Source organism: Halyomorpha halys, unplaced genomic scaffold, assembly GCF_000696795.3.
Source record: "Halyomorpha halys isolate HHAL.00 unplaced genomic scaffold, Hhal_1.1 Scaffold505.1, whole genome shotgun sequence".
NCBI classification, from domain to species: Eukaryota; Metazoa; Arthropoda; class Insecta; order Hemiptera; family Pentatomidae; genus Halyomorpha; species Halyomorpha halys.
Window position 1 is genome coordinate 264,025 of NW_027114634.1, and position 16,827 is coordinate 280,851.

Below are 16,827 nucleotides of genomic sequence, written 5' to 3' on the forward strand. Positions count from 1 at the left end.
TATTTTTATTCTTATCATTGTATCTTCTTTGTATTTTTATTCTTATCATTGTATCATTTTGTATCTTTTTAGCCGTGATAAAGCCCTGCAAACTGGGGCGAAACGTCGGGAAATAAATAGTTGTAAACTATTTTTAGTTCTCCATTGACCGCAACCCTGACCATCTTCCTATATATTAATTATTTTATATTTAGTTACCTATATTGCAAAATGGGCCCGTCCACCCAGCTGGGCAGTGACATTTAAAACTTTTATCTTCTTTCACGCACTTTCCATTGTGTTCACATCCCACTTCTTGGCATGAGGCCTGTTTTTCACATCTCTCACCCATATAATGCTGAAATATAATCATTTTATTTTCTGGCATTACTTGGTATTATTTAATAAAAAAAAATGTCTCTTCATAACTTTAAATACTTACTTCAGGGCATTTACAGCTTGGCTTGTTATCCGATGTTAGAAAACAACTACCTGAATTAAAACATACATCTCCTCCGCAAGCAGTTCCATCACAATCGTGGACATTTCGGGCGGACAAAACATGATGTTTGTCCAACGGAACAGTACGCCAATTGATCCATACACGCCTCACACACCCCGAGAAGTGCACTGGTGGCTTTGGTACTGCTTCCATAGCTACTTCAGAAAGATCGGGTAAGCCACCTAAATAATATTTAAATTTGTCTGTAATAATATATATTACTTTATTCTTTTGAAATTCTTTAATGTCCATTGAACAAATTTAAATATTTACTAATATTAGTTAGAGGCATATTTGTTAATGGAGGCATATTATTTAATGGAGTTTGAAGTTTAAAAAATTGTATTTAATAAAACATAGAAGTTTAAATATTATAGCACACCAAAGCCTCTTGAAATACATTTTTTTCTTACCTTAACTTTCCTCAGAAACTAGATGAATTATCACCATTGGAATAATATAATTCCGTACCAATCATGAAGGCCAACAACTTAGGCCGAAACATTAAAAATAAGTTTACTATATTTTGTGGGTTTACTTCCTTGACCGCATCCTCCAAACATCTTGAAGTACATTTATAGTCACTAATATCTTCATTAGAAAAACTTACTATTCAAAAAACTTACCAATGTATAGAGGTGAATGGGATGGCAAAAGAACTTCCCCTGGAAGTAGTGTCCCAGCATTTACTGTACCATCAACCTATCAATTAAATAATATTAATGTATAAAAGCGATATATATTTCTTGAAAAATGACTTTATGATAAATTACTACTATGCAGTCCAAAAATTTAATAGTAAATTCATTTTTATTTTACAAATCAAAATTGGCACTTCATTATTTCACCAAAAATTTCGATTTATCAATATTGGGTCGTTATTCTTCTTTTAAGTGTGCTGTGTAATGATAAATCAAAAATTACGAGCAGAAAAAATTGATTTTATTTTTTAAAAAAAATTAAATTAACCTTAAACCTGAATCTACCTTGGTACTTGTTAACTGGCCACTATTTAAGAAATATATTTTATATATATCGTGGCATTAGCTGTGATACCTCATAAGCCCGGAAAAAAAAACTGTAGCTATCAAAAAATAAAAATTAACGCTTCCATGAAAATCTCGAAAGTATGACGAGACAAAATGTTCCCAGAATGATTTAGTTTTTTTTTTTTTTATAATACAGTTATTTTATCAAACTTACGAAGTATCACAGGTTAAGCCGAGAAACATCGGTGCTTGAATAGAGGCACATAGCACGAAAAATAATATTACTTAAATAGGTATAAAAAAAACAGTGGTGTCCATAAATAAAAAATGAAATAAAATATAAAAATAGTGTTGATAAAATGAGTAATTTAAACAAAGTTAAAAACTAATTAATGTGATACTAAATATAAGTTAATGCGATACTAAATACTGTAATCTAGTTAATGTTTAATGACTAATGATAATTAATTTTACAAAGGCAATACGGCCTGCAATTAACCATAATCAACAGATAACCTATAGTTTTAGCTGTGATAGTATAATAAGGTAAGAAATGTAATTTTTCATGATGTTAAAATTAATATATAGGGTGTTTTTTTAAGCCCGATAGAACTTGAAATTGTAAAAAATAACACAAAAAATTAAATTGTAATCAAAATTTTTTTTTTATTCGAAAGATCAATACGTGACATTAACATTTGAAAATGATTTCGGGCATATGGGCACCGCGGCTGTTCTTGACGAAGCGCATTCTGGACGTCCAATTTTGGGCCACTTTTTCGAGCACTGCTGGCCGTATGTCACGAATAACACGAACAATGCTGGCCTCCAAGGCGTCAATTGTTGCTGGTTTATCAGCATAAACCAGTGACTTCACGTAGCCCCACAGGAAATAATCGAGAGGTGTCAAATTGCACGACCATATGCGGCAATTTTGCTTATTAACAAACCCGTTAAGCCAAAAATGCGCCTCATCGCTGAACACAATTTTACAGAATGCGCTTCGTCAAGAACAGCCGCGGTGCCCATATGCCCGAAATCATTTTCAAATGTTAATGTCACGTATTGATCTTTCGAATAAAAAAAAAATTTTGATTACAATTTAATTTTTTGTGTTATTTTTTACAATTTCAAGTTCTATCGGGCTTAAAAAAAAACCCTATATAATGAATAGATTTACAATTTTTTTATTGATAAATCCTTGAAAATGGCCGGAACGGCCAAAACGTTGGAGTGTTAAAATAATAAAAAATTGTTGAGACCAAATGAATTTTTTTATCACTACTAAACAAATCTGTTTCAAACAAAAATCTGCATCATATATAAATATTATTTTGACATCCTATATTAAGTTTTAGGTTACGACAAAGTGTTGATATATGTTCATTAATAAAAAAGAAGAGACCTCTTTGTTAATCGATCGTGCTTAGTATCGATTCTGCACTTAGCCTAGTAAATGCTAACGATGTTCTTATGACATCAGAATGTTTGGAATGTGTATTAATCTTAGTTATTATGCCCTATCCTTAGGACTGGGCTTCGTTTATGCTTTTTTGATAATAATGTGTCAATGCACCTGTTTCCCAATCGCAACATAGTCAATGTTAGGCTGGCTACAGGTTATGTTTCATTAAGTCTTTGTTATTATACCCTTGAAGTGATGTTTATTATGTGCCTTACTGTAATATGCCGCAGTTTATCAGAAAAAAATCAAGGAAATCATTCCCAGTTAAAGTTTGTACTTTAGATGCTGAATTGGAGTTCAATTTAGAATGGCGAGCTACTGGGAGAGATTTGTTTGATTTAGTCTGTCGTACTATAGGTCTGCGTGAGACTTGGTACTTCGGATTGCAGTATGAAGATTCAAAGAATTGCATTTCTTGGTTGAAACTGGACAAAAAAGTTCAAGATCAGGTAGTCTCCCAGCAACCAACAACCCCCTTTATGTTCCTTGCCAAATTTTATCCAGAAGATGTTGCTGAAGAATTGGTTCAAGAAGTAACTCAACATTTGTTTTTTTTACAAGTTAAACAGGCAATTTTATCCATGGATATTTATTGCCCACCTGAAGCTTCTGTGCTGCTAGCATCTTATGCTGTTCAAGCTAAATATGAAGATTATGATGAAGCTACTTATAAACCAGGAATGCTTGCCAGTGAAGACTTGTTACCTCAGAGAGTCATTGATCAGTATCAAATGACTCCAGAAATGTGGGAAGATAGAATAAAGATATGGTATGCTGATCACAGGGGTATGTCTCGAGATGAAGCAGAAATGGAGTATTTGAAAATAGCACAAGATTTAGAAATGTATGGTGTAAATTATTTCCCCATTACTAATAAGAAAAATACTGAACTTTGGCTTGGTGTTACAGCACTAGGTCTAAATATGTATTGTAAAGATAATAAACTAACTCCTAAAGCAAATTTTCCATGGTCAGATATTCGACATGTTAGTTTTGATGATAAGAAATTTGTTATTAAACCTGTTGATAAGTCTGCAAGTAATTTTGTATTTTTTTCTAAAAAAGTTAGAATGAACAAACTTATTTTAGATTTATGTATTGGAAACCATGATCTGTTCATGAGAAGAAGAAAGCCAGATACAATGGAAGTTCAACAAATGAAATCCCAAGCTAAAGAGGAAAAGACTAGACGACAGATTGAAAGAAATAAACTTGCCCGAGAAAAGCAATTAAGAAAAGCTGCAGAACAGGAGAAAGCAGCTTTAGAACAGAGACTTATTCAGTATCAAGAGGAAGTTAGGCTTGCTAATGAAGCTTTACGAAGATCTGAGGAAACAGCCGAACTCTTGGCTGAAAAATCTCGTGTTGCAGAAGAAGAAGCAATGTTACTTAGTCAGAAAGCAACAGAAGCAGAACAAGAACTTGCACGCATGAGGCTTACAGCTATGAAAACTGAAGAAGAAAAATTAAGCCTAGAAAAGAAAACCCGTGAAGCAGAACAACTTACAGCAAGGTTGGTTGATGAATCAGAAAGAAGAGCATTTGAGGCTAATAGGTTGAAAGATGAATTGTTAAAAGCAAGGTTAGCTGAAAAAGAGGCTAAAGAAAAATTGCTAGAATTTCTTTCTCGTAATGCTTACATGAATTCTAGTGTCAATTCAATCTATCCTTCTTCCCAAGTATTGGATGTGCAGCCACTGCCTTTGGAGGGAGACGCCACTATAAGCTCTACAGATTTGACTTCATATGAATTGACTCCTGATAGTGATATGGTACAGTTGTCTTTAGAAATTGAAAAGGAAAGAGTAGATTATTTAGAAAAAAGTAAACATTTACAGAATCAATTAAGAGATTTGAAAACTGAAATTGAAGTTCTGAAAATAGGCGAAAAACAATGTGAATTAGATCTGCTCCATGATGAACAGGTTAGACTTGGAGAAACCAAATATTCTACATTGAGGAAAGTAAGATCAGGATCTACAAAAGCTCGTGTTGCTTTTTTTGAAGATTTATAAATAATATTTTAACTTTGATTTTAGTACAAAGAGTGTTCTAAAAGACATTTGTGTATATTTAATTTTTTGTCATTTGATCTTTATTCTAAAAAGATCAAAAAAAAGATTTTAAAAACTGAAATCTTATTTTTAAGTCATCTTTGTTTTCTATGTTGTGATTTTTTTTTTAAATGGTTATGTTTAATTTAAGCAGTTAACTGCCTTATCATTAAAAAAAAAAGATAGGTGTTTCATAAGCATGACAGCAACCATTGTGATAAATTAATATAGGTTAAACTGCTTATGATAATTGTAAATTATTATTTTGATGTGCCTTAATTTGTACTGATATTTTATGAACATTTTTATTACCCAAAGGAAGATTCTTCTTCCATAGCGACCAATTCGAACTCTGGCCCACTCCCCAAGAGACAGGACTCTTCCACTTCTCACTGTCAGTACATCCCCACCATTTCTTTGTCCTCCTGTATCATTCACAATTTATGAAATTTCCCATAAATAAATAGTTGTTAATTATATAATTAAATTATTTTAACATTGAAATTCAAAGATCATATGACTGGGGAGTCAGAGTTAATGTTGCAATTGTAGTTTGTAAAGTAGTCTTATAAATAGTGCCTTTATTTGATATTAAAGATTGTTTTTAATGAAATTATTTATTGTTCCTGTTTACATTTTAGATGTCAATTTACATATGTATGAATGCATTTTTTTAAAAAGAAATAAATACATTATTTTGTATAATTTATTAATTGTTTGTTTACTTATAGATTTTTGATCCTTAGTAACTTCCAACCATGTTACTGTAAGAAATACATTATTATTAAATGAAGGATTAGTCAAACCCTTGGTCACTTCATACCTGTTAGATCTCTGTGACTAACCCTTGAACCCACTTAAATGTTAATGGGTTCGATGGATCACACTGGACCTCTAAAATTATGTTTAGTCACGCCTCAAGGTTCTAGTTTGACCTAACTCTAGTACTGCTGTTCATTCTAAAAGGAAATGTACAGCCGGTTTTTTATCCTTTAATACTTGATTGAATCTCATTGAGCTTCATCTTGTTATAGTTTCCTAATAAGCCATTATAAGGTTACTTGTTATTATTTTATTACTTATTTAGTTTTTTTTGTGCAGTTTAATTAAAAGTTCCATTCATTGTTAGGAAATGTTTTGAAATTCTAGATTTTCACTTTCAGTTCGATATATCATTTATCACTGGAACAAACAACAGTTGTTGATTTTATTTTTTTAACATTCTTGGCTTATTATCAACACATCCAAATTTTCAAATTGGTGGAGGTTTTTTATTTAGACTGAATATTTACTAACTCTTTCATGTCTCCTGAACAAATCTTCTAAGTTGTAACAGACATACTAGGTTTTCTCAAGAGGTGTAAGGATTGAGAGATATTTGAGAAAATACAGATCAAAATGACTTTTTTCCTTTTGTAATTTAGTCAGTCAAACATTTTTTTAACCAGAAAGGGAAGGAAGCTATGATACTAAGGCTTCGTATCCAGTTGAGGCTGTATTGTTCTTAGTTCGAGGGTATTAGAGTAATTTAATGTCAAGAGTTAGTAGGTAAATTATCTTCCTTTTGTATTTTCAGGCTTCTACTTGCTTACTATATCTCTGTTAGGTAAAATATCTTGGATATAGTTTCCATAGCTTTGGATCATGAAATTTTTAAATCTATCCATCAGTATAATATTGAACTAGGGTCCAAATTTCCTATTGGAGATCCTTTGTCCATTTCTGATTGGGATGATTATTTTTAAATTACTTACATTAACAAATATTATGAGACAAATGGTTTTATATGGTCTGGAATAGTGAAATTTTACCTATTGAAATCCAATAAGGATTAACACCTTAGGACATTTTCTAGTTTATAGTTATAAGGCTGATGTATATATTAGGGAAGGTATCCTAATTGTCAATTATAGAAATTTTAAATTAAACTATTTTTTTATATTCCAATTTGCTTTTTATGTACTGATTATTTATCATTTTAAGTCTGTAACATATTAAATGGTTAGGTCATTAAGTTAAAGTTTTAATGAAATTTATATTTCAAGATATACCTAATGGAAGAAGTCTCAGTTCTAAAACTCCACCATGAAGAGTTAAAGAAATGAATGTTGTAGATGAACTCTCAGTTTGGACAGAGTATATCACTATACCATTTGAAGATATTGGTCTTATTTCAAGATCAATGCATGTCTCAGTTCCATCAAGTGAGGCAGGAGCTAAACTAAGGTATGATCGTAATCCAGAAAATTCAATGTCTGAAAGTTCTTCCTCTGAAATTACCAAAAAATTTCTGTTACATTATTTTCATAATTCGCATATATTTAAAACATTATGAACTCCCTCTAATTTAATTTAAAAATAGTAAAAGAAACTATGAATACTTAAACATTAACCGTTTTCACAATATTTCCCTGTTTTTCCGAACTGGCAGTCACATTCATACCCAAATTCTAAAGGAACGCAAGTTGCACCATTTGAGCAGTTATTTTTTGTTGAGTCACAAGGGTTATATTTTAGGCCACATGTTGGTCCAAACCATCCATCTTGGCATAAACATCTATTGAACAGAATATATGATTATCTTTTGAAATAGTTTTTATTTGTAAAAAGAGTTTCTTTTATTTATTTAAATCAAGAAAGTCAAAATTTCAAACTTGCTTCCTCGCACAATAATTACACAAGCTTAATTTCAAAGAATTTAATTACGTGAATGTAGCTCCATGGTCAATGCAAACACCTGAATGATGGCAGGTATTGTTGTGGCAATGCTTAGTTGAGCATTGACCAACATTTCTACCAACAGCATCTCTAGATCTTTGCAGGGCCAGCCTTACTCTTCCTGCTCGTAGGTGAACATCAAACAAACATCCAGAAAATCCAGAGTGTAAAGGTAAGTCATGAGGCAATCCGCTAAAATTCCTAGTTTCATAGCCACCTAAAACAGAAAAAAAAAATATTAAATTACAATCTTTCAAATGACCTTATTTCCTATCCTTTATACAGTTTTCACAGCTGACATCCCAACCCATCCTAACACTATCCTCACCACGTATGCCGATGATACATGTCTATTGTCAGTGAACAATGATCCTTACATTGTATCCCAATCCCACATCACCACCCTTGAAGAATGGTGCCAAAATTGGAGTATTAAAATTAATTCCAATAAATCCCACCAAATCACATTTACCCTTCGTCGTAAGCCAATGACCTCTTGCGCAACAGTATCTTTTAATAATACCCCACTTATTCCTGTTGAACAGATCCGTTACTTAGGACTACATCTTAACAAACGACTGACATGGAATCTTCATACAAAACTGAAAAGACAGGAAACTGCTTGTTGATTTCCACTATTACAACATTTACTATACAACCTGTCTAAATTTCCAATCCATTACAAAAGACTGATATACATGACTATTATAAGGCCTATCTGGACATACGGAGCTGAGCTTTGGGGCTCCACTAAACCATCAAATTCCTCCCGAATCCAATCCTTACAGTCCAAAATCCTTAACGCTCCTTACTTTGTCACAAATCAAGTCATCCGTCATGACCTCAATGTCCCATATGTTGCCGATTTGGCCAAAACCAGATACCATTCCTTCCATGGAAAACTTCCCAACCACCCAGATCCACTTGTTTCTAACCTGGCTTCTCCTTCATTACCTAATAATCCTCCTAGGCGTCTGAAAAGAAGATGGCCTCGGGATTTTCTCCTCTAGAAATGTTATTGGAGTTCTATCAATGGGTAGATTCTCCACATGTTTGTATCATGTCACTATCTCACCTACAGCAAATTTACTTGTTGTATATAGGTTATACAATTGTAAATAACAATAAATAAATGATAAAAAAAAAAAAAAAACCTTATTTCATAATATTCACTCTAGTGTCCTCTGATGATGTTAATAATATTTCAATAATAATGATTGTGATCATAAAAATTGTGCTTTTAAATTGAAATAATTTTGATTGGTTCCATACCTATATAAATAATTGGCCTGGTATTTAGCTGTGACAAATACCCAGGTGATACTCCTGTAACATTTGGCATATTATCTACCTGCAGCCATCCTTCTTGTCCAGATCTTCCAAGTTTTACATTATGTATTCTTTTACCAATCCCCTGACTAAATATTGGATCAGGAGTGAATATTCGGCGGGGGCCTGAAAGTTAAATATTTAATAGTACCATAACTTTTATATCAGTATAATTTATCATATTTAAGAATTTAAAATATTCTTTCAAATTATATCAGAATCAAAGATGAAATGTTATTTAAGGAGCTCCAGATCAAATTGAATTTCGTACATTTTCTGATCAAATTTATTTGTCTTCAGAATAGTGAATTACTATTGGTAATAAATCTAAATTAAAATGTTTTGGACACAGACTGACCATTAGAGGAAGCGCTTGAAGTAGACCAACCATAGTAGTTCCACGATAAAAAAAAATATTAGTATTTTATGATAGTTCTACAACCTGGTTACCAGTTATATAGGAATATAACTGATGCAAGGAAAATATAAACTATTGATTGGGATTAGTAGGCCACCCCACTGGTTAATTTTTGTTCTATGAATTTATGATTCACATTGTTTTTTTTTATTGGTTCTATGGTTAACACTTTCCAACTGCCTAATAAGTTCAGTATCTTTATTTAGTTAGCTAACCATTCATTACTTTCATCATTAGCTTAGTAAATAGTTACATCATTGCTCATGTTTGGAAAAAACCTGATGGCTTAATTTTTTCTGTTGGGAAGTTAAAATGTTAATTATTATTAGTGTTCTTATAGTTTGTCTTTGTGAGACATCACTATTCATTTGTGAACTCTTTTCAAACAAATGTTTAAGTTTTTATTTCCTTCATTAGGACTAAGATGAGTTGAAAATTTTAGTTTATTTTAAAAATGTAGTTATCTTTGTTTCTAAAACAGCCATTTCAGTGAGAAAAATTACATAATAAATCTAATTTATAGTATTCTCATCTGAGTATGAAGGGTTTGCAGTATAAAACATTCTTAATAATATTTTCATAATGACTACCTGAACCCAAATTCCATGTTAGTACAACATAACCCTTTATGAAGCTCACTGCTAGATGGTCTGCACTTGATTCATGTGGATACCCTTGGCCTATGAAGACCATTAATGCAATTTGATCTATAGTCAAAGGTATGAATCTAAAATGAAGTTCAAAGCTGTGATGAATTGCTCCTGGAAGTGGATATGCAATGTAAGATGCCAAACCATCAACGGATGAAGAAAAATGTGGATGTCCAATTTCGATATCTGAAAATTTTCAATGAGTATCTGTTAGCTCTTAAGGACTGAACAGTGATTTCTAATATATGTTGGTTGTTTACAAATTATTGTTCGATTTAAGTATCATGTCACAATCCTGTATCTTACCTTGTTCACAGTACATCCCATGTTTTCCTAGAGGGCATAGACATAAAAATCCACTGCCTGGATATGGGGCACAAGTTCCACCAAATTTACATGGACTATTCATACAAACTGAATTTTTACATGAAACTCCTGTGAACCTGAAATGTTATATCACTATATTCATAAGAAATCCAATATCTATTTAGCTATATAGATATGTAACTAAATTAAGAAAACACTAATCCAATATTGAATAATTTTTTATGGTAATAACTGGAAATCGTTTTTTAAAATAAATTTTTTATAATGAACACAGTATTGAAATATTGTAATAGTTATTACCCAGAGGGGCATAAACACATCCATTTCTGGTCTTGTTCCACACAAGTAGCACCATTATTACAAGGACTGGAAAGACAGGCCAGAGAAATACATTCAGAAACATCAAATCCATCGATTGCATCACTGTAAATAAATCTCGGGAAACCATTAACCTATAAGAAGGTATGTTCATTTTTCATTTAATTTGAATTTCTTATGCTAGCCTGAAATATTGAAAAAAAAAAAACTCAAAACTTACCATCAATGAATGTATGCAGGCTATTAAGCCGGTTTTAACAGGTATGTCAACCTGATTGGCTATGTGATGGGGCAAACCGCCGATATAAAATGCACCAGTAGCTTTTGTACTAAACTTTGGTATGAAGGCCTCTTGCTTTCCCGTCATGGATAGAGTTCCATTCAGTCTTACAGCCCCAGCACATTTTTGTTGAGGTTGATTCTCTGATAATAACTCCAATCTGCAATTTAAATCAATGAACTGTAAAAATTATAATTTTGTAGGAAATTATGTATTCTGTAAATTGCTTCACTTACGTTGCACTTATATCCATCTCAAATCCGGTGTTAATGGGATACTTTAATTCACTAAATAGCATAGTCTGAACTCCACAAGAAAACTGAAATTTGAGTAACCCATTTTGTATGAACAAAGACATGTATAAATTGGATGTAACATGGGCAAATATTAGCAGCCCTGTGCTTGATAAAGTTCTTAATTTAAAAGAAATAGTCGCCTTGGTTGCGTTTCCCAGAATATGAAATAAATATGATCTCCCTTTAAATGCTGCTACTTTTATTCCTTCTTCGTCTTCACAATATTTTCCTGTCCATCCAAAAGTACATTGGCACTGTAACAGAAAAGTGGGGGTTAATTAAGTATGACAAATAAGATTTTTGACGATGCATAAAATAATGCGATAAAATAACCCATTAGAGGCTGATGATTATTAAATACAAATAGTGAATAAACTTCATTGCTCGAATACATAGAAGGAAGGTGCTGTGTTGAAAAACATGCTGTTATTTAAAAACTATCCTTCAATAACATGCTGAACTAAGCAAAATTTCATTTTAGAATTATTATGACTCACAGGTGACATTTACCTGTATTCCTCTCTTGTCTTCATAGCAAGTTCCTCCATTTCCACATATAAATGGAGAACACGTTTCTTCTGGAAAACTTTCTGTTGTTGCTAAATCAGTTTCAGTTGATAAAGTTTCAACAGTACTGATTTCAATGTATTCTGTAGTGGAAGATATATCCGTGCTTTCGGTGAAATTGAAGTGTTCACTGCTTGAGGTTGTTGGCTGAGTTGGGAATGAAATTTCTGAAGTTGGTCGATTAGTTTTTATAGTGCTGGTTGTTTCTACAGTTGTGGTTTCATTCATCTCTGATAAAGTTGATCCATCTGTAATTTCTAAAGAAGTAGTTTTTTCACTTATTTCTATTGGGGTTGTACTTCCAATTGTTTCAAATGTTGTTAAATTATGAAATGTTTCTGATGTAAATTCACTTTCAGATGTCTCTGTTGTAATAAAAGGCGATGATGCTTCTGTGACTATGCTTGTGATAATTGAGGTACCTTCTGTGGTTCCTTCAGTCGTTTCACTTGTCATTGGTATTGTTATTTCTTGTGTCACAGAACTTTCAGCCGCTGTTTTTTCAGTATCTTTTTCTGTAGTATAAATTTCTTCTTTTGTGGTATCTATAAGTTCTGTTGTTGTATATTCGGAATAGTAATCAGATATTTTATTTGTCATTTCAGTTGGTGAAAACATTGTTATTTCAGTAATACTTATATTAATTGGCACATAGCTTGTGGTTTCTTTTGTTTCTAATGAATAATCACTACTAAATGCATCAGTTTTGGCAGGACTTGACATCGTATAAACAGGAATTGTAGGAAGACTTGTGTTTGGCAGTGGAAATCTTATATAATTACAGTTCAAATCTCCACTTTCTGTAGCTATACATTCACAGAATCTTCCAAGTAGACCCAATGGACAAGAGCATGTGTAACTGTCCACTCCATCGATACAAGTTCCTCCATTGAGACATCTTTAAGACACAACAGTGAACAATACCATCAGTACAATTAAAAAAATAATAATTAAAATTTTATATGAATGTTTTAGAGAAATTGTTTATCAAAATCTTTCATTCCAATGGCCACATCATCATTTTAACCTTATAGGATATTAGATTTAGTTGCATACCAGTCATCCTTTATCATATAAATATGTTTCACTGGAACTTTCATAAGTTATGTAATACCAAGTAGTTTTTTAAAATGAATTCCATGTTACATTTTGTGAGATATGATTAGGGGAGAGAGAGGTGTTTAGTATATACCTGCATTTAAAGACTAATTTATGAATGTATTGGTATGGAAAATAATTTAAAATATTTGAAGTATTTTAACAGAAAGTAAAAAAAAATGTATAAAATGGTTTCATGGGATTTTTTCATTTGGATATCTATCACTGATTCAGATGTTTCAAACTGATCTTAAGGTAAAATATTATGAGCTTGATTCTTGACAGAGAAGTTTTATAAGTATCTTATAATAACTTAATAACATTTAATATTAATTACAGGAGGGCCAAAATGAATCAATAAAATACTGAAATTCCTAAAATGTTATTCTAATCTTATGTGATAAGAAGAAATGTTATAATTTATGGAGCTCACTCAAAGAATTAGTTTTTGGATATTGAATAAATATTCGTTTATTTATAAATTTTTTGTGGCAATGAGGGCTGAGTTACTGAGGGTAAACTGGACTCTACGTCATCACTGAGAATGAGTTACCTCAGTTAGCCTATAAGTGCAACTACTGGTACTATGGAGGTATTGTGTATTGGTGGAAAAAGGCATTGAGACCTAATCATTTTAATACATTTTAATTTGAAAAATATTTTTGATATAGGAACAATTTCATTTCTCTTCTGAAACTCTTATTACTGAGGGGCATGAAAAGTTGAGAATATATATACGAAAAAAATGTGAAATCCAAGTTTCACTAAAATTTAATGTCCTTTCTGTAAATAAATTTTTTTTAAGCTTTGAAATTTGATAAATTTTTATCTGAAAAGATCTAGAAATAAAAACTAATTAAAATCTGCTATATTTAGGCATTTTTCAAAAGGGGCTTACTTAAGGTGCATTAAACGGAGATGATTTATCCTTAACTAATATTTATATGAATTTTTAATACCCTGGTCCTTTTTGGCATTCGTCATATTTGTACTGACATCTTTCTCCATGGTAATCAGGTACACAATAACAAACACTATCTTTGTTTTCTATTACACACAGTGCATCATTTTCACAAATGTTGCTTCCACACAACTGAACTCTAGTTTCACAATTTTTACCAGTGTATCCTGAAAAACATTTTTAAGATGGGAATAATGTTTAAACTTTATATTTTCGTTTAAAAGTTTTTTCTCACCATAGGGACAAGCACAAACGTAAGTTGCATGCATATCTATGCAAACCCCTCCATTTTCACAAGGTGATGATTCACATTCATCTGTTGACTTTTCACACTGTCGTCCAGTCCATCCTAAAAGAAATTATCATCTAAAACTGTTATATGATTATGAAAGGAGAATGAACAGTATATTTCATGAATTACCTGGAAGGCAACGGCATGTAAATGATATTCCTGGCCCTTCAATACAAGTACCTCCATTAGAACAGTGTGCATCATCTGTTGAATTGCAAACAGCCATATCTGTTTCACAATTAAGACCTTTAAAGGAAAAAAAAATACAAATTATTCCGATTGCAAGAGGGGAGCAGCATCCTAACTCATCTCAAGGCCTGTATGCTTGCTCCTAGTAAAGAATAAGGAATGCCTGGAAGAGGATGACCCAAGTAATGAATGGTTTAAGTTGTGGGGTACTCTGTCCGAAGTGTTTGTATAATAGGTGAACCATACTATAAATAGGAATATAATCTCTTCAAAGAACATGATAGCAGAATTTTTAGTGTTTTTGGATTATCTCTATTGATTTCATTAAAGTTGAAATTAAAATGTTTTTAAATATAAGAACTTAAAATTAGTTATTTAAAGTTCAAATCCTATCTGTAATAACAGGTAATTAAAATATCTTTGAAATAAATTATAATATATTAAACAATTGGTCAAGTAGAATAGCAATATTACCTGTGTAGCCTGGTTGACACTGACATGTGTAGCCATTAGCTATATCTATGCAGGTCCCATTGTTTAAACAGGGGTTTGAAATACATTCATCTATATTCTCTTCACATGTTTCCCCTACATAATAAAACAGTTAAAATCAGAGCATTATTGTTATACTATTTTTATAATATTATAACTTTCGTTAGATGAAATCATATTCTTTAATTAGTTTCTGAACATACCTATGAAACCTTCTGGACAAGAACAGTCGAACTGTGCAATTCCATCAATGCATGTTCCTCCATTAAGGCATGGAGAACTCCAACATTCATCCCAGTTGGTTTGACAATTGACACCAGTAAAGCCATCAATACAATAGCATGTATATGATCTAAAATGAATTATGAACAAAAAAATACCCTGAGATTCATATAAATATTTTGCTTAATAACAATAGAATTTGAAAATTCAAATTTTTGTATTTAAAGATAGTATTTTTATATATTCTGGAGGCATCAACTTCAAACTTCTGATCTAGAAGCAGTTTAAATGAAAATAGTTAATTGCTTTGAAAAACTTTTGTTGTTATTGCATACTTTTATCTTCTTGAAGTATATTTCTTAGGTCAAGCAATATTCTTGATTCATAGTTGAACTAATTAAAGATTGTGCAATGTTGTATTATTGTTTCTGCTTTCAATTTTAAGTAATCTAAATGTTGAACTAGAAAATATTTTTAAAATTTGATAGAAAAAAAAAAAAGAATTTTTTTTAATTTTTGTCATTTTCTGTTCAGAAGAAACTAATAGAAAAGATTACCTTGTGTTGAAATAATTGGTCATGGCCTGAGATACAAATATAAAAAAATAATTGGATTTTTTTGATAGCCTAAAATAAAATACGACTACTAATTGTATGGATTTTCAATTTGGTGATATAATTAATTCATAAGTATTTATTAAAAATAATAATAAAAAAAACAAACTTGTAGGTGGTTCATGAAAAGCAGTCCTGACTAAAGTTAAGTTAGGAACTTCTTTTCTCAACATAATCTTCAGTAATATTGAATCTAGTTTACCATTTGAACTTTAGTAAGATTGGATTTGGTATGCTACTTACCTAAGCTTATTATAATGTTTATTTCCAATTGTCTTTGTAAGTAAACGTTACATAATTGATTCTTGATTTTATATTTAGTTTTAGCTATTTCTTCAATGGTAGGAATGCCTTCCATTATAGATGTTTGTATCCAACAACCTTTTCACATCCTTGTGATTAAAGACTCCAGAAATTATTTATATAACCAGGTTTTGGTAAAGCCTATAAGTATACTTTTTATAAACTTGACCTTAAGGTTTCTAGAGCATGTATTCTCTACTATTTTAATTTGATTTAATTTAAAAAAAGTTCTTCTTTAGTTCTCATTTTAAATGATTTTATACCTGACTAATTATCAGAAAGAGTAGGATATTATTTGAATTTTTTTGCATATAAATTTAAATTGAAGATTATCAACTGTCTGTTAAAAAAAAATTGATATTAAAAGGTCAGAATTAATTTATACATTAATTCTAACATGATTTTCCATCCATTTTTATATAGATAACATACTTCTAATGATTATGTGATTTTAAATAATTTACCCATTATGTGACTCCACACATATTCCATATATACAAGGATTGGTGATACAGGATAAAGACGTGAATGAAGATGACAACTCGAGTAGCATATGCAGTACAAGCCACACAGTCGCCCGCTTCCACATCTTATGAAACTAGCATATCCCATCTCGGATCATTTCTTAAGTCCTTAAATTTTATAAGTCTAAATAAAAATCAAACAAGTAAAGTGAAAAATTTTCACATGAATTATGTTTTTTTACATTTTTGCAGATTTTAACAACTAAGAATATATACATGTATACATATATACATATACAT

At 31.2% G+C, this 16,827-nt stretch overlaps 2 protein-coding genes across 5 annotated transcripts in view; one reads left to right on the forward strand and one right to left on the reverse strand.

The window, feature by feature from the left end:
* eys (eyes shut) overlaps nt 1–16,827 on the reverse strand; it is a 43,274-nt gene that overhangs the window by 9,407 nt on the left and 17,040 nt on the right. For 3 of the 4 annotated variants that reach the window (XM_014425302.3, XM_014425299.3, XM_067051800.1), the window contains exons 2-21: nt 16,528–16,695; nt 15,128–15,276; nt 14,907–15,020; nt 14,373–14,489; nt 14,187–14,300; nt 13,950–14,118; nt 11,836–12,790; nt 11,266–11,579; nt 10,970–11,189; nt 10,732–10,883; nt 10,411–10,547; nt 10,045–10,290; nt 8,980–9,162; nt 7,696–7,924; nt 7,383–7,546; nt 7,041–7,259; nt 5,302–5,414; nt 1,108–1,183; nt 422–663; nt 199–337 (exon numbers count right to left, since the gene is read on the reverse strand). In XM_014425302.3, coding sequence (XP_014280788.1) covers nt 199–337; nt 422–663; nt 1,108–1,183; nt 5,302–5,414; nt 7,041–7,259; nt 7,383–7,546; nt 7,696–7,924; nt 8,980–9,162; nt 10,045–10,290; nt 10,411–10,547; nt 10,732–10,883; nt 10,970–11,189; nt 11,266–11,579; nt 11,836–12,790; nt 13,950–14,118; nt 14,187–14,300; nt 14,373–14,489; nt 14,907–15,020; nt 15,128–15,276; nt 16,528–16,652 — 4,177 coding nt within the window. In that variant the 5' untranslated portion in view covers nt 16,653–16,695. Of the gene's footprint in view, nt 1–198; nt 338–421; nt 664–1,107; nt 1,184–5,301; nt 5,415–7,040; nt 7,260–7,382; nt 7,547–7,695; nt 7,925–8,979; nt 9,163–10,044; nt 10,291–10,410; nt 10,548–10,731; nt 10,884–10,969; nt 11,190–11,265; nt 11,580–11,835; nt 12,791–13,949; nt 14,119–14,186; nt 14,301–14,372; nt 14,490–14,906; nt 15,021–15,127; nt 15,277–16,527; nt 16,712–16,827 lie in introns of all 4 variants that reach the window. The other variant, XM_067051799.1, reaches the window with a different exon arrangement.
* Nucleotides 2,910–5,702, forward strand: Mer (ezrin/radixin/moesin family protein merlin). Its single transcript, XM_014425306.3, has one exon. The coding sequence runs from the start codon at nt 3,157–3,159 to the stop codon at nt 4,948–4,950; it is 1,794 nt and encodes a 597-aa protein (XP_014280792.1). The 5' UTR covers nt 2,910–3,156; the 3' UTR covers nt 4,951–5,702.